This window comes from Callospermophilus lateralis, chromosome X, assembly GCF_048772815.1.
Source record: "Callospermophilus lateralis isolate mCalLat2 chromosome X, mCalLat2.hap1, whole genome shotgun sequence".
Lineage (NCBI taxonomy): Eukaryota > Metazoa > Chordata > Mammalia > Rodentia > Sciuridae > Callospermophilus > Callospermophilus lateralis.
The window spans coordinates 49999893-50025944 of NC_135325.1; the positions used below are offsets into that span (position 1 = coordinate 49999893).

The window sequence follows — 26052 nt, forward strand, 5'->3', positions numbered from 1 at the left end:
GATTCTTGCATTCTTATGGAAATGCAGGGGAACCAGAATAGCCAAAATAATCCTGAAAAACAACAAAGTTGAAGGACTCACACTTCCCTATTTCAAAACTTACTGAAAAACTACAGTAATGAAAACAGTCAGTTGCTGGCATAAGGATATAGATCAATGGAATGGAGTTGAGAGTTGACAAATAAGCCTATACAAGGGCTGGGGATGTAACTCAAGAGATGAGCACAGCTTTGCATGCCTGAGGCTCTGAGTTCTATCCCTGGTACCAGAGGAAGAAAAGAGAAATAAACCTATAACATTTATTATTAACATGGTCAATTGATTTTTGTCAAGGTACCAAGACCACTGAATGAGGAACACATAGTCCTTTCAACAAATGGTGTTAGAATAACTGGATATCCACATACAAAAGAATGAAGTTTGGACCCTTAATTCACATCATACACAAAAATTAACTCAAAAACCTAAATGTAAGAGTAAAAGCTGTAAGATGCTTTGAGGATAACGTAGAAGTAAATCTTTATGACCTTGGGTTGAACACCGGTTTCTTATACATAACTCCAAAAGCATAAGTAACAAAAGAAAAAATAAATTGGATTATATCAAAATTAAAAACTTTTGTGCCAAAAACTGAGTGTGATGGTGCATACCTGTAATCCCAGCAACTCAGGAGTCTTAGGCAGGAGGCCAACCTGGGCAATTTAGCAAGACACCATCTCAAAAAGAAAAAAAATAGTAAAATGGACTTGGAGTGTATCTCAGGAGTCAAGCACCCCTGAGTTTAATCACCACTACCAAAAACAGAAAGAAAGAAGAAAAAAACACCTTTTGTGCTACAAAAGGTGATTGTGATTCAAGCACATAGAAAGAAAACCCACAGGGGGTGGGGGGTAGGAGAAAATATTTGCAAATGCTATCCTTGTAACTACAGAAAGCTCACATTCCCAGTTAAATATTCTCAACTGTCCAGATAGTGGTGACATTTTCAGCTTGACATGACGACATGATCACAACCTCGATACAGCACAAATAAATGTGACATTTCATGTAATTCCTTATAGACTCAGCTTGATTCTCCTATAATGTCTCCTATTGAAGTTGTACCTTATTTTATTACCAGAATTCATGTGAGTCAGCTGGGTAATGGGACAATTTTGCTTTTGTTTCTTGGCCAGGAATGGCTTGATCCTGAAAGTCTTGTGAGAATGTAAGGAACTGAATCAAGTGCATGCACCCCAGTGGCTGAAAAAAGGCAAAGAGCTCCTATATCTGATAAAGATATCGTATCTATACTATATAAAACTCTTACAACCTAACAACAAAAAGAACACTAACCCAAATAAAAAAATGCAAAGGATTTGCATAGACATTTCTTAAAGGAAGATTTACAGATGGCTAGTGAGGACATAGAAGATGTCTGGCATTATTAGTCATTAGGGAAATGCAAATCAAAACCACAGGAGGTACCACTTCACACCCACTAGAATAGTTATAATAAAAAAGATGGGCACTAGTGAGTATTCAAGAGGATATTAACAAGGCTGGGATTGTGGCTCAGTAGTAGAGTGCTTGCTTATCATGCACTAAGGCCCTGTGTTCATTCCCCAGAACCAGGAAAAAAAGGATATGGACAAATAGGGACTCTCACATATTGCTAGTGGGACTCTAAAATGGTCTAGAAATAATTTGGTAGTAATGCAAAAGTTAAACATAGGCTTATCATACAACCCAGAACAACTTGTATTCCTAGGGTATGTGAGTGTGTGTGTGTGTGTGTGTGTGTGTGTGTGTGTGTGTGTGTGTTTCCAAGAGAACTAAAAATATGTGTCCACATAAAAGTTTGCATGCCAGTATTTACTACAACCTATTATTCACTGCAGCCAAAAGGTGGAAACAACTCATATATCCATGAACTGATGAGTGGATAAGCAAAGTGTGGTATATTCATAAAATGGGCTATTGTTTAAAAACAAAACAGTAATGAAGTGCCAATGCATGCTACACCATGGATGAGCCTCCAAAACATTATGCTAAATTGAAGAAGCTAGTCACAAAAGACCAAACATTATATATTCTATTTGTATGAAATGCTCAGAAGAAATACATCTATAGAGACAAAATGTAGATTAGTGACTACTAGAGCCCAACAGTGGAGGGCATGGGGAGAATTGGAAGCAGTGACTACTGTTGAGTAGAGTTTCTCTTTGGGATGATAAACGTGTTCTAAAATTGACTGTAGTGATGGATAAACAGTAAAGCTGTTTTTTTTTCCTATTTTAAAAAGAATCAAAGCTATCGGGTTTTATAGTGGACTTGTCATGCATTTTAGTGACCAGAAAAGAATTTTTGTATGTGTGAATAATCAACATTCTATTTTTTCTATTCATTGGAAGAAAAGGATAGGAAGACCGAGGAGTTGGCTCAGGGATCTCTCCAAATTTTACACTTTTGAGAACACTGATTCTGATAATTGTTTTACTTCTTTAAATAGTATAGACTTTGTATAGTAATTTCATAATTATAACATCCTCTTTGCAGTGTAGATTTTCTATTCAGGGGTTCATTTCACATGAAGTAGAAATCAGATGCATCTGATTTCTTCACATACAAAACACTTGTCTAGGAAACTCCTAAGCATGACCTTAAAAAATAGGCTTTAAACCCCCTGTCTGGCCTCATCACCAGTCATTCCCTGCTCTAGCTGATTCTTCTTTTCACAACTCTACTGAGCCTTCCCACGTATTTCTAGAATGTCTCACACACCTCTTCTCCTGGAAAACTGTTTCTCCTTCAAGGTACAACTTAATTGTCACCTTCACGGTGTTCTTCCTGACCCCCATAGGCAGAATTAATTGCTCATGCCTCTGTTTTGATAGTGTTTGTTTTGGCCTCTAGCATATCATGTTGTATGTTAGTTTATCATTCTTTGGCCACTAACAGCAGAAACCATGCATTTTTATGCTTCTGTATTCACTGATTATTCTAAGTATAAGCCTGGCCCATGGTATGATACCAATCAATGATTGATTGATTGATAAGGCCAGCTACTTCGTTTTGATGTGGAATAGAAAGCACAAAAAACACTCTTCTACCCCCTTACAAAACACTCTTCTACACCCCCTACCCAGGTGCTTGATTATTTCCTGAACCCATCTGGGAATGTCTGGTACTATGGAAGATCCAAATACATAGTGGTCCCTGCCCAGAGATAAGACCAATATGTGTGCTATAACTAAAAAAAAAAAAAAAAAAACCATGAAATAGCATATAGTGGAGCACTCAAGAATTTAAAGCAGATTCTAACTGCTATCAGAATTTAGTGACAGGGAAGCTATATCTTTCTTCCTACATCTCAGGTGTTAGAGCTGCATGGCATGGCATTTCAAGCAACTGGCAGCTCCCAACATACCCACCCCCCAAGTAGATTTCTAAAGTAGCAATAGGAGGCTAAAAGCACTCAGCATTATGGTGGACAAGCAGTAAATGGCACTGCTGATCCCTAAGGTAGTCAAGAGAAAAATGAGACATGGCTCCTTGAAGAATTTTTAAGGAATAGAACAATGCTATGTTTTTCAAGGCTTTTAGATTCTTTTTCACTTCATAGGAAATCCCTATATCTTTACCTCTGTTATGGAACTTTTTTTAAATATACTTTTTAAAAAAATATTTATTGAATGATGTATTAGTTTCCTATTGCTGCTATAACAAATTTAGTGGCTTTAAACTGTAGGGATAGGGGCTAGTGTTGTGGCTCAATGGTAGAGCACTTGCCTGGCATGTGTGAGGCACTGGGTTCGATTCTCAGCACCACATAAAATAAATAAATAAAATGAAGGTCCATCATCAACAACAACAAGAATTAAAAAAAGAAAAAAAAAAAAAACTATAGAGATATACTCTCTTCCAGTTCTGGAGGCCAGTAGTCTGAAGTCTTATGGAACTAAAATCAGTGTGTATGCTGGACCCCATTCTTTCTGTGGAGTTTAAGGGAAAGTCTGGTTCCTTGCTAATGGCCCCTATCTCCTTCTTCAAAGCTGGCAACATAGTTTGTTTTTTCTCTCTCTTGTTGTTTCCATCACATGGCCTCCTTCTCTTCCATGTCAAATCACCCTCTGCTTCCCTCACTAGGACACTTGTGATTACATTTAAGGCCCACCCAGATAATGCAGAATAATGTTCTTATCTCAAGATCCTTAACTTAATCACATATGCAAAGTTCCTTTTGTCATAATGTAATATTTATATATTCCAGGTGTCATGGGAGAAGAGGGATCTCTGAAGAAGGTTCTCAGTCTCAGTTGTTAAACACCTTGAAGATCAGTTCTACCAGTCCTTTTTAGTGAATAGCTCAGTAGTATAACCTGTCTTGTAGGTGATGACTATTACCTCAAAAATACCATTTAGGTTGTTCTACTAAAACCTAAACTTCTTTAAAATGTTTACAGGCAGATAGGCTTGGTGGACATACCTGTAATATCAGTGATTTCAGAGGCTGAGACAGGGGATGGCAAGTTCTAGGCCAGCCTGGGCAACTCAGCAAGATCCTCAGCAACTTAGTGAGACCCTGTCTCAAAATGAAAAATGAAAAGGACTTGGGATATAGCTTGGTGGCAGGGAGCCCCTGAGTTTAATTCCCCAGTACCAAATAAATAAATAAAATATTAACAGGCAACAGTTACAGAGTTTTATAAGAAAAACAAAATGATTAGGAACAAAACAAATCTGGTTTATACAAAGTTTTGAAAATATTAGATGATATAAATAAATTCACATTTAAATTTGTCTTATTTTCAGGTTATTATTAGTATTATTAGCTATTAATGCCCAATCATTTAATCATCAGAGCAGCATGGTTTGGAAAGTCAAGTGCTTGAACATATTTGTTTTTGCATAAAGATTATGATGGTAATAATACAATTAGGAACACAAATATTAACCTGAAAAAAGCTATTATTAATAATAATTTATTTGCCATACCAGAAATTGAACCTAAGACCTTACACATGCTAGGCAAGTACTCTACCACTGAGCTAATCCCTAGCCCATAAGCTTTTACATTTTAGAAGGCACAAATATACTTAATACACAGAAGTCAGTATTAATTATCATTACTGTTACATAGAAGTCCTTAATATATTAGCTTAACTTTTTCTTTCAAAGAAAAATTCAGAATCCATGACTTGGTAAGATCGTATTACAGATCTATGCAGGTTAACATCATTAACAAAAATCAAAGGATAGATTTAGAGTTCTTGCAAGTATTACCTAATATACAAGTGTATTATATATAATAATAAATGTCTATTTAATCAAAGCAAATGGATATAGGTCAAATACAAATGTTGGAAAATGACAAAAATTTCATTGACTGTTTTATATATTTCAGGTCCAGATACAATGTATATTGTATAGATGACAGCATTCATTGGTTACCTTGCCTATGTTAAACCTACATAACTTTGATTTTATAAACTTTTATATAAATTTTAGACAAGTCTTAGATAAACTTTTTATCCCTCAGAGGTATAAATATCTCTAGTCACATATTTAGGATATAAAATACACTATAATAACCTAAAATAACAGTTATTTTTTTTAAAAGAGAGAGTGGGGGGAGAGAGAGAGAGAGAGAAAGAGAGAGAGAGAGAATTTTTTAATATTTATTTTTTTTAGTTCTCGGTGGACACAACATCTTTGTTTGTACGTGGTGCTGAGGATCGAACCCGGGCCGCACGCATGCCAGGCGAGCGCGCTACCGCTTGAGCCACATCCCCAGCCCCAACAGTTATTTAACCAGAGTTATGAAGCTGGTATTTAAAAGACTTTAAAACAGATAGTTACTAACAAACCCAAAATCTTTTAAGTATTAGTTTCCTAAGTAATAAAAAACGTAATAGAAACAAAAAATTATCTTGATAAAACACAAAATCACAGTTCTTTAAGCCAGTTCTTTGTGTATACAGTGCATCTCATTTATATAATAGTTAAACATTTATTTAGCCAAAGCAAACAAATGTGAGGTTTTAAATGGTAAGGGAATTTTCTTTTTATCTGAATGGTACTAAATAAAAAGACAGGAAGTTTCACAGTTTCATCAACCATTTTGAGTTTTTTAAATATTTTTTTTAGTTGTCAATGGATATTTATTTATTTATTTATTTATGGTGCTGAGAATCGAGCCCAGTGCCTCACACATGCCAGGCAAGTGCTCTACCACTGAGCCACAACCCCAGCCCCCCATTTTATGTTTTAAGATTCAGTTAATGTATAGAAGAGAGCAATTATTGGTGATCTTGTATTAATTTTAACACACTTTTGTATGACATTTAGACAAAGCTCAGATGCATAATATATTTAGCCCCCAGAAACATAGGGTGTATTCTCAGATGTTTAGTTGTTAAATATACTATAGTAACCCAAAATAATAGTTGTGTCATTTAATGAGAGTTATCAAGTAGTCATTTAAAAGGCTATAAAGCAAATAGACACTTGAATAAATCTTGCCTCTGCTCAAACTCAGTTTATTAAGTAAACACAAAAGATTATCTTGACAAAATAGAATCTTTGTTCTTTAATCCAGTTCTTTGTAAATGTTATTAACAGCAGATTAATGTTTTAAGAAAACCTTGTTGCTTAAAACATGGAAAATCAGATTCTGGTTTTATATCAATATGTTAAATGTCGACCTTAGAAAACCCTTAAATAACTCAATCATATTCAACACATATAAAATTCCTAAGATTTATCTTCCATAAACCTTCTGCAGTTACTTAGACACTCTACAGTTTATAGATGTTTACATTGTTAGATTTGTCCTCTTTCTCTTTTTCCCATCTTACTTTACCATACAAAATCCTTTTTTATTCAGAAAACTCTCCAAAAATATGTCTCCAAAAATATATTTCTAATACATATCTCTTTCTCATTCTTGCTGATGTTTTTCTTCCTTAAGTTTACAATTTAAAACAGTACTTAATGAAATTTCTGATTTTTTGCCAATTACTTCTTTTTTCCAATAACATAAAATACTTTCCTTTTTACAGATTTTCCCAATCAAAACACAACTTAATTTTTTGTATCTTTGCATACAAAATTATATCCATTAATTAGAATTTTAACTTTTAGAAACCTTGTTTTTAGTGAAGACCCAGAAAGAATCTTAAGCCGTTTTTCCATATATCAACACTATATGAAAATATTTTCATTAATAGACCCAAATATATGTATAAATGTATATTACCTTATAGAATTTGAAAAGCTAGGGCTGGGCCGGGGATGTGGCTCAAGCTGTAACGCGCTCCCCTGGCATGCGCAGGGGCCCTGGGTTCGATCCTCAGCACCACATAAAAATAAAAAATAAAGATGTTGTGTCCACCAAAAACTGAAAAATAAATACTAAAAAATTCTCTCTCTCTCTCTCTCTCTCAAAATAAATAAATAAATAAATAAAAATAAAAATAAAAAGCTAGGGCTAAGGATATAACTCAGTGGTAGACTGCTTGCCTAGTATGCAAGAAACCATGGGTTCAATCCCCAATATAGCAAAAATAAATAAATAAATAAAAGAAGCTAAGAGTACTTGAATTTATGGATGTTTTAGTATTTTAACTTAAAAATGAATCAGATATCTTCTCTAATATATTTATAAATGTTTATCCCATTTATATCAAACCTAATTTGCCTTTTTTTTTTTTTGGTGGTACTGGGGATTAAACCCAAGCCCTCATGTATATAAGGTAAACATTCTACTGCTGAGCTACATCCTCAACCCTTCAAGGCTGTCCTTGAACTAGTGATCCTCCTGCCTCCCAGGTTGCAAGTTGCTGGGATTACAGATGTGTACCACAATGTCCAGCTAATTTATCCATTCTTAACAGCTATTTTTAGATTACCCATAAGACCAAGATATCAGATGAACATAGTTAACATTTGAAGCCATCTTTTTTCTACCAAAGCAGCAGGGGTGTGAGGGAGGGCTAAAATCGGTGAACCTTTTACTTTAAACATTTTACAGAGATTAATACAATTTTAATGGGAATGGGAAAGATAGTAGAATGATTCAGACATAACTTTCCTATATTCATATATGAATTTATGATCAATGTAGCTTCACATCATGTACAACCAGAAGAATGAGAAGTTGTACTCCATGTATATATAATATGTCAAAATGCAGTCTACTGTCATGTGTAACTAAAAAGAACAAATTAAAAATTATATTATAAAAACACATCAACTCCATGATGTGTGAAATTAATTTCTGTAAAATAATTAATTAATTTAAAAAGTCTGTCCCATACTATATCATGGGGGTACACTGAGTGTTCAGGATCAGACTTTTAATAAGTCTGTCCCAAATTGTCTACAAACTACCAGTGGTATGAGTGTCCTTATCCCTGTTAAGCAGTTCTTAGAGTGCTTGATAGGCCCTCCCAGGCTTCAAGAAAAGTCCTTTAAAAAAAAGAAAGAAAGTAACCTCAAAAGAATATTCCTAATTCTCAGGTAATCTAGATGCACTTGAGAACTTACAATTTTTGGTCATTTTAAATAGCAAGGATACCAAACCCTTGTAAAGAGTTTTGAGGCATTTGGGGATAGTACAAAATCAGGTAAGTTTCAATAGAAATAGATTTGTTTATAGCTGACAGTTTGTCACATTCCAAGAAGGATGAATGCCTCTTGGCAACTGTGTCTCTTTATGGAGAGGTCTATGTAAAACAAAAGACATCTTAAGTATAACAATTGTTCCACCCACCCACCAAGGTGGAGCCCTCATTCTTTCAATTAGATAGTACCTGTAAGAGCGGGTATTTATCTTGAATAAAAGGTCAGACAGAAAGGAAGACATTGTCCTTCAGGTTTAGATCTATTAAAGCCAAGGGTCAAGATTGGAATAACTTGCTTCCAAAAATATTGAGTACTGAGAAAGTGAACATAAATATAAGAATCAGCCAGATCTTAGTTAAAGCAAAAGTTTCAGAATGTTTCCTAGCTGGGAGTGTATAGGACAGAATAGTTTAGCTGGAGCATAAAAAAAAATTGCAAAGAGATAGTTTAGAGGAGGGTATGAGGGAAGATAGGACAAGAGTTCATCCTCAGAACTTTATTTATATGAGAACTTTGGAGAGTTGAGAGATTGACCACTAAGTGTATCAGTTCCAAATGTGGTGATTAATGGAGGTAGCTTTCTTGATTTTCATATCCAGGCCTGGTCCCACCAATGGGGTGTCTGAGGTGAACCTCTCATTTGGCAAAATGAAGGACTTCCCCAGACATATGAAGATCAATCCTTCATTTGCATTTTTCAGATTAGTGATGTAAGTTCCCTATGTCCTCTGATGGCCCAAGGGCATTTCCTCTTTGGTGCTTTTGTACCAAGGAAAAGAGAGAAGGGGAGAAAAAGAGAGGAGAGGGGAGAAGTATCACCCATTAAGTCCTATTATGGTTTAAATTTTAAAAGTGACACCTTTTTCCTTCTGTCTCAGAAGTCTATGCTGTGGCTCACAGGGTTTACATTTTAGATCAGTTGAAATAGCAGGCCTTAAATGGATAGTTATCATTGCAGGCAACTAGAAACCTATAAATAATCCTGCAGTATGTAAAAAGAGGAGAAGGAAAGGATTTCTAAGAAGGCCATAGAGCCCCCTCATGGTTTTAGACTTTGAAGACTCTTAACAACAACAACAAAAATTTACCAAATTCCCAGGACAGAATCAGCTGTGACCTTATTGCCACTTAAATCTACACTGCTCAGAGATTTTCCCAGCCACCCAAATCAGGGACCTACAGAAAAGTAAGGCAGATGGAGGTTATGTTCTTTGGTCTTTGAAAGTGAAGGAAGTGGAGGGAGAGATTATATGAATAGGAGCTAACAGAATAAGTTATAGCCAAGGCTGAAAGCAAAAATATTCAAGAACACTTACCAAAGCTGATGCCACTCAAGATCTCCATACGGTCCACCAAGAGATGTCATCAAGAAAGAATGTCTTCAAAGAAGGGTCCAAGGAGTTCTTGGAGAGATGGGGGGCTTCAACTCAGGACCAGTGGGGTTCTTGGCAACTGTAATGGAAATGAATTTTAGTACACACCATTCAGAGACATAAACAGAGGTCTATTTTAGAAACCAGAAGCACATTCAAGGGAGAATGTAGGCCATCTTCAGAGGAAGAAGCAGCAACCCATTGGTCTGGAGTGTTAATATTTATAGAGGGACGATTGCTAGGGACTAGACTAGAGGTGAAGTCAAGGCAGAGTTACACATTTTTATGCCAATTTGCTCTGTGCTTGAGCATTGCCCCTCCACTTACTTTTTGTTTTTTCAGACAGAAGCATGGGTCAAGGACAGAGGCATGGGTCAAGGTCAGAGGCATGGGTCAAGGTCAGAGGCATGGGTCAAGGTCTCAGGCCAAAGGCAGGACTGGGTGTATAGTGGGGAAAGGTTCAAGGATGCTTTCTGCATTTCAATGATTCTTGGGAGTTTTCTTCTTTTTAGTGATTCATGGGCTTTTCTGCATATCAGTGATTCATAAGTGCTTCCTTTAAGGCTCAATATCTCTCCCTTTGGCTCCCAAATTTCTATCTGGGGAAAATCGGACTGGGGATATAGCTCAGTAGTAAAGCACTTGCCTAGAATGCATAGGGTTCTGGGTTTCATCCCTAGCATTACACACACACACACACACACACACACACACACCACACACACACACACACACACACACACACGCGTGCGTGGACAATTTTGGGAATCAGTACTCAACTTTCCACAGGTTCTTGCTGCCTAACAGGCACTGTGCTAGGCAACTTATGTACTATACTTCTTATGTTCAGGGCTCACATATAAACACTATAAACTATATGCCACACTATAAACTCCTAGAAGATGGGGTCTATGTTGTTTTCTCTCAGAATGCCTTGCATGTGGCCTTGCTTGTCCTATATAATAGATAGCAGGTAAATATTTAATAAATGATGTGTTCCACACCCTGTCACATAGTAGAATTTAAGTTAACTTCATTCAATAAATAATTATCAGGTTGGAGAATGAAAGGGACTTTGGCATCTAGATAGGTACAAATCAGCCAATAGATCTTGTAATTCTGCCAGACGTCTTGCTAGTTATTACTGAGGAAAAATAGTGAGCAACTAAATATGCCCAGGCTGGCTAAGAATGGTGTGGTGTGGATGGAGAAGCAGTGTCCCAATGCACAAGCACTGTGCTAGGGACTTGAAATAGAGACGAGCAGACAAAATTCTACCCTTAAGAAAGTCTCAGTATAGCAAAGAAACAACTGTGTAGATAGTGTAGTATAGCAAGTGTTCTGGGAAAGTGAGAAATAAAGTACTGTTGGAGTCAAGAGGTGAAGCCAAGCAGCTACACATAGAACTAAGAGGTCAAGAAGGGAGCACTTCAGCTTGGTCTCATCCATCCATTCATTCATTCAGTATTTATTGAGTACCTACTATGTATCAGGTGTTCTGCTAACCACTGACAATATAATAATGACCTTGGATTTTACCAGGCCACGTATGTATGCCAGGCAAAGAGATCAATGTTTCAAAGTCAAGCAGTCATTCACTTACTTAAACATTTATTTCAGGTGAGTTTTTGCTGTCTTCCAGGCACTGATGCAAGGCACTGGAGATGCAGAGATAGGCCACACTGATACTGTTCTTGACTTCAAGAAGCTCATGGTCAACTGAAAGAGACTGACAAGTAAACCAGCATTCTAGCAGAATGTGATTCATGGTTGTCATTTGTACATGGTACTAGGGAAGCACATCACTAAAACCTCAGCTGCAGTGCTCAGTTTAGAGCAGAGTTTGCAAGTATTGACGCTGTCATGGTGCTTGAGCTGAGTCTTAAGGGGCAAGGAAACCTTAGGCAGATGCAGAGGGAAAGACAAGGAAAAGAGAAGTGGGCATGCAAAAGTAGGAAGACACAAGAGAACAAGACTTGTGTCAAGAGCTGTCAAGAGTTCAGTATGGCTAAGGTAGAAAATTTGTATGAATCAGGGGCAGGAGAGGGGGTTGGAAACTCAGAGGAGGTCTAGATCCTCAAGGACCTTGTGTACTGTACTAAAGTGTTTGGAATTTATCCTGAAGGCAGTGGGAAGCCAGAAAAGATCATTAAGCAGGGAAGTGACACAATCAGATTTTTCTTTGACAAAAATAACTCTGGCAGCAGTGTGGAGGATGAAATCCAGGGGGTGAGACTAGAAGCAGGAAGACTGGTACAGTTAGCCAGGGGGGGCGATAATGAGGACAGTGGCAGAGGAAATAGGAAGGAGGGGCCAGAGGGAGGATTTACAAAGTAGAGTTATCAGGTAGAAGAAGGAAAACAATCAAAATTGACTCTAAGGTTGCTGACTTAAAAAGTAATGGAAGGAATTAAGGATGAAGAGCAAGTTTCAGGGAGTGATGATGAGGTCATTGTTGCTTGGTGTCTTGGGTACCTGAGAGGTTGGAAGCTGCATGGGAAGCAGAGTGCAGCAGACTGGTCTGGGTATGAATAAGAATTAAGGTGTTCCTTAATCCAACCAGTAATATTGAATCTAGTACATGCCATGCAGTGGAGCAAGTACCTGAGGCTCCCAGAGTTAGAAAAATGCATAGGACCATTTCGGCCTTCCAAGAGTACAGCCTAGTAGGGAAAACAAATATAGAAACAGAATGAACAAATGATGTGGACACGTAGTGAGGGGTGCACAGTATGTTGTTATGGCAGCATGGACAAGAAGCACCTGATCCAGATGAGAAGAGGGAAGGCTTCCTAAAAGAAGTGCAGTCTCATGGAATCTTAAAGAAGATAGAGCAGTTCACCATGTTAAAAAAGAGAGAGAGAGATAGAAAGGGAAGGGCATTTCAGGGAAAGGAGATCTCAGTAGTCAGGTCAGGGAGGTAAGAAAAGACATGGTGGAGGCATTTTGGTATGACTAGAGCCCAAAAGATCAGAGATGAAACCAGAATACATAAGGGCTGGGTCATGGAAGACTTCAGGTACCAGATCTCGGTAGTTTGGACTGTAAATAATGGGGAGCTAGTTAGGGTTTTAAAGAGTGGCATCGGGGCTGGGGATGTGGCTCAAGCGGTGGCGCGCTCGCCTGGCATGCGTGCGGCCCGGGTTCGATTCTCAGCACCACATACAAAAACAAAGATGTTGTGTCCGCCAAAAACTAAAAAAATAAATATTAAAAGAGTGGCATGGTTTCAGAGCACCATACAACAAATGAGTCACTCTGATAGTTGTGTTTCCCTTTCCTAGAATGTAAGCTCTGTGAGGACAAGGATTTTGTCTTAGTGCATAAAACAGAGAATATAGTCGATGCTTAGTAGGTATTTGTTGAAGGAAGGAATTAATTTAGGGAATTGATGGAAAGGTCCAAGACTAAAGGTAAAGAGGATATGAAATTAATCCAGGGTGCACATGATGAAGATTTGGCAGTGTGAGGCAAAGAGAAGGTGTCAGAGTCAACAACTATGTATCAAGCTTTTGTCTGGGTCAATGGTGATACCTGTGATGATTTTATCCTTCAGATACTATCAGACTGACATCTGTTATGTCCTGAATACTAATAGACACCTAGGATGCAAAGAGAATTAAGATGTTTGGTCTGTTCTTAAGAAGCCTTCATCTAGTGGGGTAGATAGGTCAAACTATGAAAAGATAAATGTGATATATTGTATTATGCATTAGTGCTATGAGAGAGTTCAGAACTGTTAGGGGCACCATATAGGAAATAACTACTCCACATGGAGATGTGGGGAAAGGCTTCATGGTAAGGACATTTTAGCTATCATCAGACATGGACAAAGGGATTGCTGGGCAGAGCAATGGTAGTGTGGCATTCTAGGGTGAACAATCATATGCAGGGATGTGGAACTGTGAAATGACTTCATCAGGTTCCAGGATCAGTGAAAAGCCAGGTGTGACTCACCTACAGGGATGGGAAATAGGTTTCATCTCATGTGTTAAATCCATGTGATTGATAGTAACTACCAATTGCAGATGCCACCATCTACCCTGACAGAAGCTAGACATACAGGTCTCCATTATCTCCACATGCTGCAGAGTCTACTTCCTATATAGTTCTTGATTTCAAACCCTTCTCAGTACATCCCGCTGCCTTTCTCAGGCCACGCTTTCATAAGGCCTCTGTTTAAAAAGCTTCATCTGGGCTTAATGGTAAAGAATAATGAAATTGATTGGTAATGTCTGCCACTGGTGTAAAAGTAAGGAATGACAGCCTTCATGTCACATCCCTAGGCCAGGGAATAGGATATGTATGAGGTGGAGAACGGCAGGAGCTGATGCCATGGAGTCCAGTTTTGTGTGTGTTTAAGATAAAAGTATTGGGCTGGGGATGTGGCTCAAGCGGTAGCGCGCTCGCCTGGCATGCGTGCGGCCTGGGTTCGAGCCTCAGCACCACATACAAACAAAGATGTTATGCCCGCCGAAAACTAAAAAATAAATATTGAAAAAAATTCTCTCTCTCTCTCTCTCTCTCTCTCTCTCTCTCTCTCTCACTCTCTCTTTAAAAAAAAAAGTATTGAGGCTGGTAGCGTAGCTCAGTGGTAGTACACTTGCCTAGCATATGTGAGGCCCTGTTTTTAATCCCAATACCACAAAAATGATTGAGTACTTATAGTCTGGAGTTGTGCACTCAACATATAGTTGGAGAGCTTAGATGGTAGGTCAGTAATGAAGATATAGAATTCTAGAGTTATCTGTGTACAGATCAGAGGTAGCCAAACTTCCTATAATGGTCCAGATAGTATTTTAGATTCTGCAGGCCATAAGGTGTGTCATGTCTGTTCAGTTGTGAATTATCAAAGCATCAACAGACAATATTTAAATTAATGGGTATGACTGTGTTCCAATGAAACTTTATTTACAGAAACACATAAACATGCTGGATTTGGCCTATAAACCATAGTTTGCCAACGCCTGGTATAGATGGTATATAGCATACTCTCACAGAATGTGATATAGTATACTTTGCATCAGACTCACTTGAATTTGAGTTCTAGCTCTTCTCATATACTAAATCTGTGGCCTTGGAACTCAGTTCAACTTTCCAATCTCCATTTCCTCATCTGTAAAATGGAGTTTTGTGGCAGTACCTTCATTATGGGATTATGAGGAATAACTGAGCTATTCCACATAAGGACTAATTATAGGACCTGGCACATAGTAAATGCTCAACAAATATTTGCTAATTATTAATATCACTATCACTATTGGGATTGTTGGAGTTGTTATATATTTTAATCAAGATCATAAGAGTGAATGAGGTCATTGAGGAAAAGTGCATTTCACAGAAGAGAAGAGAGCATTGACAGTTAAGGGGCAAACAGACAGATGGAAATGAGAGAAGGAAACTGAGATGGAACTGGCAATATTATAGGAGAGGAACCAGAAAGATGTCATGTACAGGAATCTAAGGAAAGAAACTGTTTAAAGAAAAGGGTGAGATGGGTACAGTGGCACACACCTGGAATCCCAACAGCTTGGGAGGCTGAGATAGGAGGATTGCAAGTTCAAAGCCAGCCTCAGCAACTTAGCAAGGCCCTAAGCAACTTAGTAAGACCCTGTCTCTAAATAAAAAACAAAAAGGGCTGAGGATGTGGCTCAGTAGTTAAGCACCTCTGGGTTCAATCCCCAGTACAAAAAACAATCAAACAAGGGTGAGAGTCAAAGAGCTTCTACATTCGAAAATAATCAAAAAACATGAAAAGGCAGTTATCAAAAGACATAAATATGGACAATAAATATATAAAAGATGTTCAGTTTTACTGACAAAAACATGAAAATAAAACCATGTGTTTCTAGTGTCTGTGTATGAGATTGGCAAAGATTTTTAAAAAATAGACACAATGCTGCCAAGGCTGTGGGGAAATAGGCACTCTTGTGTACTTACTGATGTGAATGTAAATTTTTTGGACTTTCCAGAGGACAGTTTAGCAGTATGTATCAGAATTAAAAATAAGCATATTCTGTGAGACCACAATCTTCTGGGAATTTACCCCAAATGAGATAGAAAATCATACAAATCTATTTTTAAAATACACATAAATAACATTGGTCTCAGCATCATGATAATAAAAACAACCTAAGATATTCAATAATAAGAGAATTATTTATGACAGGCACAATGGAGTACTATACAGCCATTTAAAAAGATGGCATAGCTCTACACTTACACATGGGGAACAATTGCCCCTAACATATTATGAAAAGGTTATAAAATAGCAGGGTAACATTGTCTCCATTAAATAAATCATTGCTTTTTAGCAAACAGGACTTTTTGTTTGGTTGGTTTTTTTGTTATCTGGGTAGTGAGATTTCAGATAATTTCATTTTTTTAATAGTTTTTTTTTTTAAGAGAGAGTGAGAGAGACAGAGAAATTTCATTTTTTTTAAAGTTCGAATAATTGAATATTTTTTTACTGAGCATGTATTACTTTATAGAAATAGTGACGAGACTTATGCTGGTGAACCAGCTCTCTGAAAACATAAATCCCTACTTTATAGCATTTGCCAATTTGGGTGGTATAAATACTCCCAGGGGCTCACAAAATTCTTCAACATTTAATCATCAGCTCTCAATAGCCAACTTTAATGCACCACTGGCAATAACTCTATTTAAAAACAAACAAAAAAGAATGGTGTATTTATAAGTGTCAAATGCTGATCAAGTGAGAAGAAGATTCAAAATTACCTGTCACCAGTGAGCCTGGTCAAAGGAGTTTCAGTGGAATATAGAGTTGCAGAGTAAATGAGGAATAAGGAAGTGGAGAAAGCAAGACTTTTCTTGATGAAGAGGAGGAAAGAAATGGGGAATTGTTTGAGGGTAATATAGAGTCAAGGGGAATTTAATTGTAGAGGGTGGTGAGAAATACCAGACAGAGATAAGGAAATAATTTTTTTCCACTGTTGTTTTTTGTGTGTGGAGGGGGGGGGGATGGTGCTGCAGATTAGAACTCAGGGCCTCACACTTGCTAGGCAAGTGCTTTACCACTGAGCCACATCCCCAGCCCAGGAAATAAACTTTTTCATTTCTTATTTTTGAGTAATCTTCAGAGTTCACAGGATGCATGCACATGAATATTCTTGAAACAACTCATAGTGTGGGTATTAATTCCCTATGTATATATGGGCAACCTGAGGCTCAGAGAAGTACAATGACTTGTTCCAAATATTACAGAAAGTAACCCACATTTATGTGTGCCTATTGGGCTCCATCACTAATTAAGCCCTGAAAATACTTTGGGATAAAATGTGGTTAGTAACATATATATCTCCAACCCTTCTCTAACTTGGGCCCTCCTCTCCCATGGTTTTGAATTCTTTTTCTTCTTGTCCTATGAAGACCATAGTACGCTATGAACCTGGATGTGAATTATTTGTCCATGACTGGATTAGAAAAGAAAGCTTAGCATGGGAGGGCAAGTGGTTATTTAGTTAGTGACAGTGAAGTTTGGTATATTGAGAATTGAGGAGGGGTCTGTTGGATTTGACAATCAAAAGATTACTAGTAGTTCCAGGAGTGGTGGTGCACGTTTGTAATCCCAGCAACTGGGGAGGCTGAGATAGGAGGATCAAAGTTCAAGGCCAGCAAATTAGCAAGGCCCTAAGCAACTTAGTGAGACCCTATCTCAAAATAAAACAGCTTTTTAAAAAGGGGTTGGGGATAGAGGTCAGTGGTAAAGCACCTCTGGGTTCAATCCCCAGTACCAAAAAAAAAAAAAATTGTATATTTTCTATAATGTAAAAAGAATGGACAGAGGGGCAAATGAACAATGAGGAAATAAAGGCAAGGAAGAGACAAAGAGAAAGAAAGATCAAGAGAGATGAGACCTAGTAAAATATGGGTAACTTTTTAAAATTGTAGATGGACACAATATCTTTATTCTATTCATTTTTACATGATGTTGAGGATTGAACCTAGAGCCCCATGCATGGTAGGCAAGCACTGTACCACTGAGCCACAACCCCAGCCCAAATATGGATAACTTTAAGAGTGCTTCTTAATGTTCAAATTATCCCAAATTTAGCCAAAAGCCCCCTCAAACCAGCTCCTATGTGTTTATGACATGACCCATAGGTGTTACTCCCCTCCCTCCCTCCCTCCCTCCCTCCCTTCCTTCCTTCCTTCCTTCCTTCCTTCGGTACAGGGGATTGAACTCAGGAACACTGGACCATTGAGCCACATCCCCAGCCCTATTTTGTATTTTATTTAGAGACAGGGTCTCACTGAGTTGCTTAGCACCTTGCTTTTGCTGAGACTGGCTTTAAAATCACCATCCTCCTGCCTCAACCTTCTGAGACACTGGGATTGTAGGTATGTACCACTGAGCCTGGCTTAGACCATTTTCTTTCTGGTGAACATAGTTACCCCAGTTCTCTGAAGTTCCTACTCCAGTGCTGTAATCCACCATTTCTCTCAGAAGCCTTCATTCCTTTCAGTAGAGAATGGTAGGTATTTTGTTACCATAATCTAGGTACTAGGTATGCTCATTGCTACTGGTATGCATTACTTTTAGGCCATTTCTGCAGACCAAGCTAGGAAGTATATGTGTATATGTTTTAGAAATATATATATGTGTGTACTTATAAATTGAAAAGAATTATATGGATGGAAAATTTATTATAGCAGGTTTTTTAAAAAAAATTTCAGTTCATTGAAGTATTCTAAAGAGAGAAAAGGGAGAAAGATTTTTTTAGAGCAGAATACTAGTTAATACATATAGAAGGAAGATAGAATGGAAAAAATCACTATTTTGTAGGGTCCCCCCGGTATAATAATTGATTCTGGCAAAGATCATCAAATGGATGCTAAAACCAATGAGCAAAAACTTCCTTGGGAACAGGATATTCACACAGTCTTAAATTATCACCCCACAGATTCCTTACTAATTACAGAAGGGGAAATGCACATTTACAATGAGAAAATCTGGCAGTCACTAGGTTATCTAAGTGATTAAACTCAGCATTGTCAATAGCAGGACAACCCGACATCGTGCCTCCTAATGTGATGTAATAAGAAGTACAGAACATCATTTATGAAATATTCTTGCCAAAAATGTTTACCCTAAGTCTAAAGATGAAGAAACAATTAGACAAATCTAGAGTGTGAGACAGCCAATAAGTCAACTGGCATGACTCTTCCAAAAATCCCTATCATGAAAAACTAAAGTAGGTAGAGGAATTGTTCTAGATTTTAGAAAATGATGAGCTCTAACATCAAATGCACTTTGTTAAAATTGAATGAATCCTGAATATGGGTAAAATCATAAACAGCTATAAAAGGTGTTTTAGAATAAGTTGGAAAATTTGTCTAGAGACTGTTAGATATTGCTGAATCAATATTGATTTTCTTAGGTGTAATAATGTAGAAGTCTTTTTTAGGAGGTTCATGAAGAATTAAGAAATGAAGCACACCATGTTTACAGCTTACTTTCAAATAACTCAACAAAAAGTCAGGGAGAACATGGGAAATTAGTAATAATGAATCTAAGTGAAAGGTATGTGTACTATTCCTTCAACTTTTCTATAGACTTGAAAGTTTCAAAATAAAGTTGGAAAACTAGTTCCTCTTAAAGCCTATGAAAACAAATGGTAAGATTTAAGAGTCATGCTAAGATAATTGATATCTAAGTACCAAAGATGAAATTAGGCCTATACCTAATACCATAACAACAACAACAACAAAAATAGCTCAAAATGGAGTAGACCTAATGTAAGAGCTAAAACTATAAAACTTTTAGAAGAAAACAGGAAAAAAATCCTTGAGACTTTGGTTGGTCAAAGATTTTTAGATGTAACATCAAAAGTATGATCTATAAGCAAAATTTTAATAAATTGGTCTTCACTGAAATTAAAAAATTGCATTTTAAATGACATCATTATAAAAATGAAAAGACAAGCCACAGACTATGAGAAAATATTTGTAAATTACTTGCCTGATTAAGGTCTTATGTCTAGAATATACAAAAACTATTACAACTCAGTTATAAGAAAACTGACAACCCAATTTAAGAATGGGCAAAACATTCAAATTGATATTTCTTCAAAGAAAATATATGAATTATTAATAAACACATAAGAAGATGCTCAGTATTATTAATCTTAGGAAAATGTGAATTAAAACCACCATGTGGGACTGGGGCTGTGGCTCAGTGGTAGCGCACTCGTCTGGCATGTATGAGGCACTGGGTTCGATTCTCAGCACCACATATAAATAAATTTAAAAAAATAAAGATCTATCAACAATTTAAAAAAATTAAAAAACCACCATGAGATACCACTACATCCCCTGGAATGGCCATAATAAAAATACAGATAATAAATGTGAGCAAGGGTGTTGAGAAATAAGAACTCTTAAACATTGCTGATGGGAATATAGAATGATAGAGCTACTTTGGAAAACAATTTGACAGTTTCTTAAAAGTTAAGCATAAATTTATCATATATCCCAACGATTCCACTCCTAGGTATCTACCCAATAGAAACAAAAACATACTTCTCCACAAAGACTTGCAAATAAGTGTTCATAGCAGCTCTATTCATTATAGCCAAAAAGTAGAATAAGATGAATATCTACCGACTAGTACATGAATGAACAAGATGTGGAATATCCATACAGTCGAATACTGTTCAGGCATAAAAAAGGAATGAAATGCTGTTACAGACTATCAAAAACTTTACACTCAACAAATGTGCTCCTAAGTGTTTGTCCAATTGAGTTAAAAATGTATGCCCAAACAAAAACCTACACACAAATATTTATAGCAAGTTTAATCACAATCACCAAAGTCTGGCAGCAACCAAAATGTCCATGAATAGATGAATAGATAAACAAACTGCCCTAAATCCCCACAATGGAATAATAGAATATTATTCAATAATTTAAAATGAGCTTATTGAGCCATGAAAAGACATGAAGAAAACTTAAATAAATAAATACTGCTATGTGAAAGAAGCCAATCTGAAAAGTCCAAATACTATATGAAGCTAACTAGTTGATATTCTAAAAAAGGCAAAAAAAAAAAAAAAAAACTACAAAAACTTAAAAGATTAGTGGTTCAATTAACAATAGCCAAACTATGGAACCAGCCTGGGTGTCCATCAATGGATGAATGGATAAAGAAAATGTGCTATGGGGCTGGGGATGTGGCTCAAGCAGTAGCGTGCTTGCCTGGCATGTGTGCGGCCCGGGTTCGATCCTCAGCACCACATACAAACAAAGATGTTGTGTCCGCCAATAACTAAAAAATAAATATTAAAATTAAAAAAAAGAAAAAAGAAAATGTGTATATACAAAATGGAGTTTTATGTAGCCATAAAGAAAATTGAAATTATGTCATTTGCAAGAGAATGGATGGAACTTGAGAACATTATGTTCAATGAAATAAGCCAAATTCAAAATATCAAGGGTCATATGTTTTCTCTCATATGTGGAAGGTAGAGAGGGGAAAAAGGAACAGACAGGTGGGGGCTATCTCATGAAAATCAAAAGGAGATCAGTAGGGTACGGGAAAGGGACCAGTGAGAAGGAGCTGGGGAGGGAAAGGGGAAATACTAGGGAATGATATTTACCAAATTATATTCTTTTTTTTAAATTAATTTTTATTGTAGGTTGTTCAAAACATTACATAGTTCTTGATATATCATATTTCACACTTTGATTCAAGTGGGATATGAACTCCCATTTTTACCCCATATACAGATTGCAGAATCACATCAGTTGCACAACCACTGATTTACATATTGCCATTCTGGTGTCTGTTGTATTCTGCTGCCTTTCCTATCCTCTACTATCCCCCCTCCCCCCTCCCCCCCCTCTTCTCTCTCTACCCCCTCTACTGTAATTCATTTCTCCCCCTTATATTTTTCCTCCTTTCCCCTCACTTCCTCTTGTATGTAATTTTGTATACTCCTAAGGGTCTCCTTCCATTTATATGCAATTTCCCTTCTCTCTCCCTTTCCCTCCCACCTCTCATCCCTGTTTAATGTTAATCTTCTTATGCTCTTCGTCCCTACTCTGTTCTTAGTTAGTCTCCTTATATCAAAGAAGACATTTGGCATTTGTTTTTAAGGGATTGGCTAGCTTCACTTAGCATAATCTGCTCTAATGCCATCCATTTCCCTCCAAATTCTATGATTTTGTCATTTTTTAATGCAGAGTAATACTCCATTGTGTATAAATGCCACATTTTTTTTTATCCATTCATCTATTGAAGGGCATCTAGGTTGGTTCCACAGTCTTGCTATTGTGAATTGTGCTGCTATGAACATGGATGTAGCAGTGTCCCTATAGTGTGCTCTTTTTAGGTCTTTAGGGAATAGACCGAGTAGGGGAATAGCCGGATCAAATGGTGGTTCCATTCCGAGCTTTCCTAGAAATCTCCATACTGCTTTCCAAATTGGCCGCACCAAATTATATTCTTATATTGTGTATATGTACAAATATGTAACAACAAACCATTATGTACAACTATAATGCACCAATAAAAATGTGGGAAATTTTTTTTAAATATTAAATGTTGCCAGGAACTTGGCAGGGAGGAAAAGGGAAGGAGGATAAACAGGTGAAGCATAGGAGATTTATAGGGCAGTAAAACTATTCTATATAATTCTGTAATGGTAAATATATGGCATCATACATTTGTCAAAAAAATTAAAGAACTACTTTAGCCAGATGCGGTGGCACATATCTACAACCCCAGAGGCTTGGGAAGCTGAGGCAGGAGGATAGTAAGTTTAAAGCCAGCCTCAACATACATGAGGTGTTAAGCAACTCAGTGAGACCCTGTCTCTAAATAAAATACAAAATAGGGCTTGGGATGTGGCTCAGTGGTTGAGTAACCCTGAGTTCAATTCCTGCCTCCTCTCCCAAAAAAAGAACCCTAATGTAACCCATAAACTTTAACTAGAAATAATGCATCAAAATTGTAACAAACGTACTACCTTGGTGCAAAGTATTAATAATAGAGAAACTGTGAGGTGGGGAGATGGTATATGGAAATTCTGTTCTATCTGCTTATTTTTCTGTAAATCTAAAATTGTTCAAAAAAAACATGCTAAGTGAAAGAAGCCAGATAGAAAAGCCCACATTATATAATTCCATTGAAATGAAATGTTCAGAAAGACAAATCAATAAAGACAGAGAATATATTGGTGATTGACTTGGTCTGGGGATAAGAACTGGGTTTAATTTTAAACAGGCATGAGGGATCTTATTGGAGAGTGAAACCGTTCTAAAATTGGATTATCATGATGATTTTACAACTCTGTAAATTTATTAAAATCATTAATTGTACACTTACTATAAGTGAATTTTATGGTAAAGCTTTTAAAAATGTATTTGAGCTGGGTGTGGTGGCACATACCTGTAATCCCAGTGGCTCAGGAGGCTGAGGCAGGAGAATGGCAATTTAAAGCCAGCCTTGGCAATTTAGGAAGGTCCAAAACAACTCAGTGAGACCATGTCTCAAAATTTTAAAAAATTATAAAAGGTCTGGAATAAAGAAGATGAAATTAAGCCATTTGTCATTAAATGGACAATCCCAGAAAATCAAAAGCCGAATGGGGGCAGGGATAGAAGTTCATTGGATTAGATAAAGGGGAAATGAAGGGAAGGGAGGAGGGATGGGAATGGGAAAGACAGTAGAATGAATCAGACATACTTAGTCCTGTGTTCTTATATAAATACACCACCAGTGTAACTCCACATCATGTACAACCACAAAAATGGGAAGTTATATTCCATGTATGTATGATATGTCAAAATGCATTGTAGTGTCATGTATAACTAAAAAGCACAAATAAAATTTTTTTTAAAAAAAGGACTGGGAATGTGGCTCAGTAGCTAAGCACCCCTGGGTTCAATCCGCAGTACCAAAAATAAATAAATAAACATTTTTTAAAAAATAAATAAAAATTCATTTGATCTCACATTTTAAAATTGTCAGTTATACAGTTCTTTACAACTGCGAATCATATAAACAATACATGGTGAAATCTAATGTTCATGTATCAAAAAAGAACACTGGTAAACTAGTAATATTCCCAAATTTGATCTACACATATAATACAATCCCTATCAAAATTCCAGTTAGCTTGTTGTACAAATTGAAAGGCTGAAGCTGAAATTCATTTGGAAATGCAGGAGACCCAGAACAACCAAAAAATCTTTTAAAAGAACAAATTTGAAGTACTCAGAAATGGTGTGGTACTAGCATGAAGCTAGACATACAGACCATGTAACAGAATTAAGAGTCCAGAAATAAACCCTCACAGTTATGGTCAATTGATTTTTAACAAAAGTACTAAAACAATTCAACAGGGGAAGAATATTCTTTTCAACAAATAGTGCTAGGCCAACTGGGTCTACACACAAAAGAATAAAGTTACACCCCTGTCTCATACCATTCATAATAATGAACTACAAATGGGTCATAGACCTAAATAGAAGAACTAAAACTTTTAAACTCTTAGAAGAAAACGTACCTTGGATTAGGCAAAGCCTTCTGAGATCCATCACCAAAAGCACAAAAGGAAAAAATTAGATTTCATCAAAATTAAATGTTTTTGAACTTCAAAGAATATCACCAAGAAAGTAAAAGGCTGGGGGTATAGCTCAGAGGCAGACCATTTTCCTAGCATGTCCAAAGCCTTGGATTCAATCCCCAGAACCATAAAAAATGAAAGTGAAGTGACAACCAATAAAATGAGAGAAAACATGTGCAAATCCTATATATGATAAGACACATATGTCCAGGATATGTAAAGAGTTCTTAAAACTCAATGATAAAAAGACAAAAAAAAAAAAAAAACTCAATTAAAATATGGGCAAGGGTTTGAATAGATGTTTATCCCAAGAAAATACATAAATGCCAGTAAGTACTTGAAAAGATTCTCAACATCATTAGTCATTACAGAAATACAAATTTTTAAAAAAATATTTTATTTACATTTTAGTTTTCGGCAGACCCAATATCTTTTTTTGTATGTGGTGCTGAGGATCGAACCCGAGTCACACGCATGCCAGGGGACCACGCTACCGCTTGAGCCACATCCCCAGCACCCAGAAATACAAATTAAAACCACAGTGAGAGCCCACTTCACATCCACTAGGATGGCTAGATTCAAAAAGACAGACAATAACAAATGTAGGTGAGAACATGGAGAAATTGGAACCTTCATGCATTGCTGGTGGGACTCTAAAATGGTGCAGCCACTTGGGAAAACAGTTTGACAGTTCCTCAAAAGCCATCATACAACTGCAGATGCATGCCATTATTCATTTGAACATTTCTGTGGAACAACAAAAAGGCAACTGCAACTGTATCAGAGTGAGTAATATGGACAGTGGTACAAGAGGATAGAGAAGTTGCTGGGGGTCCAGGCTGGTGGCATAAACCTGGAATCCCAGTGACTCAGGAAGCTGAGGCAGGAGAATCACAATTTGAGGCCAGCTCAGCAATTTTGTGAGACCCTGCCTCAAAATAAAAAATAGAAGGACTGGAGATATAGCTCTTTGGTGAAGCACCTCAGAATTCAATGCCCAGAACTGGGGGGTGGGTGCCTGGGAACACATAATGCAAGGCCCTGTAGACCATGGTCAGACTTTGGATTTTATTCTAAATGTGAGAGCTTTTGATGAGGGGGTTTGGGGTCATAGTAAGTTTGTGATATCCAGTGTAAGAAATAAGAAAGGGACAATTAGAAGTCAAGGAATTCCTGAGTATCCTTGAAGGCCCACCTGTGAGGGGAATCATAAATAGTTGATAGTATAGGTCCATAGTTGTATTTTTTCCAGTGGCCCTTGTCCATCCTAACTCTGGACGCAGAGAAAATGTGTGGTCAGACTTTAAGGTTGGAATATGAAGTTTGGTTAGCAAAAGGAAATCGGTTAAAGTAGCTTACCATAGTAAACGAACTCATAAGTACTCTGCTAGAGTCTTACAGAGAAAAATTGAATTTTGAAGAGCTCTTAAGAAAAGAAATGATCTTTTTCTGCTTTTTGCCATTTTTTCCCTGCTTTT

General features: G+C 37.0%; 2 protein-coding genes across 3 annotated transcripts in view; one reads left to right on the top strand and one right to left on the bottom strand.

Moving 5' to 3' along the window:
• The window catches only part of Hdac8 (histone deacetylase 8), a 228389-nt gene that overhangs the window by 27987 nt on the left and 174350 nt on the right, over nucleotides 1-26052 (top strand). The window lies entirely within an intron of this gene.
• On the bottom strand, nucleotides 1056-9973 carry LOC143639312 (large ribosomal subunit protein eL39-like). The gene is made up of 2 exons (XM_077107491.1): nucleotides 9924-9973; nucleotides 1056-1215 (listed from the first exon to the last, which is right to left on the bottom strand). Exons 1-2 carry the CDS (start codon nucleotides 9971-9973, stop codon nucleotides 1056-1058), a joined length of 210 nt encoding a protein of 69 aa, XP_076963606.1.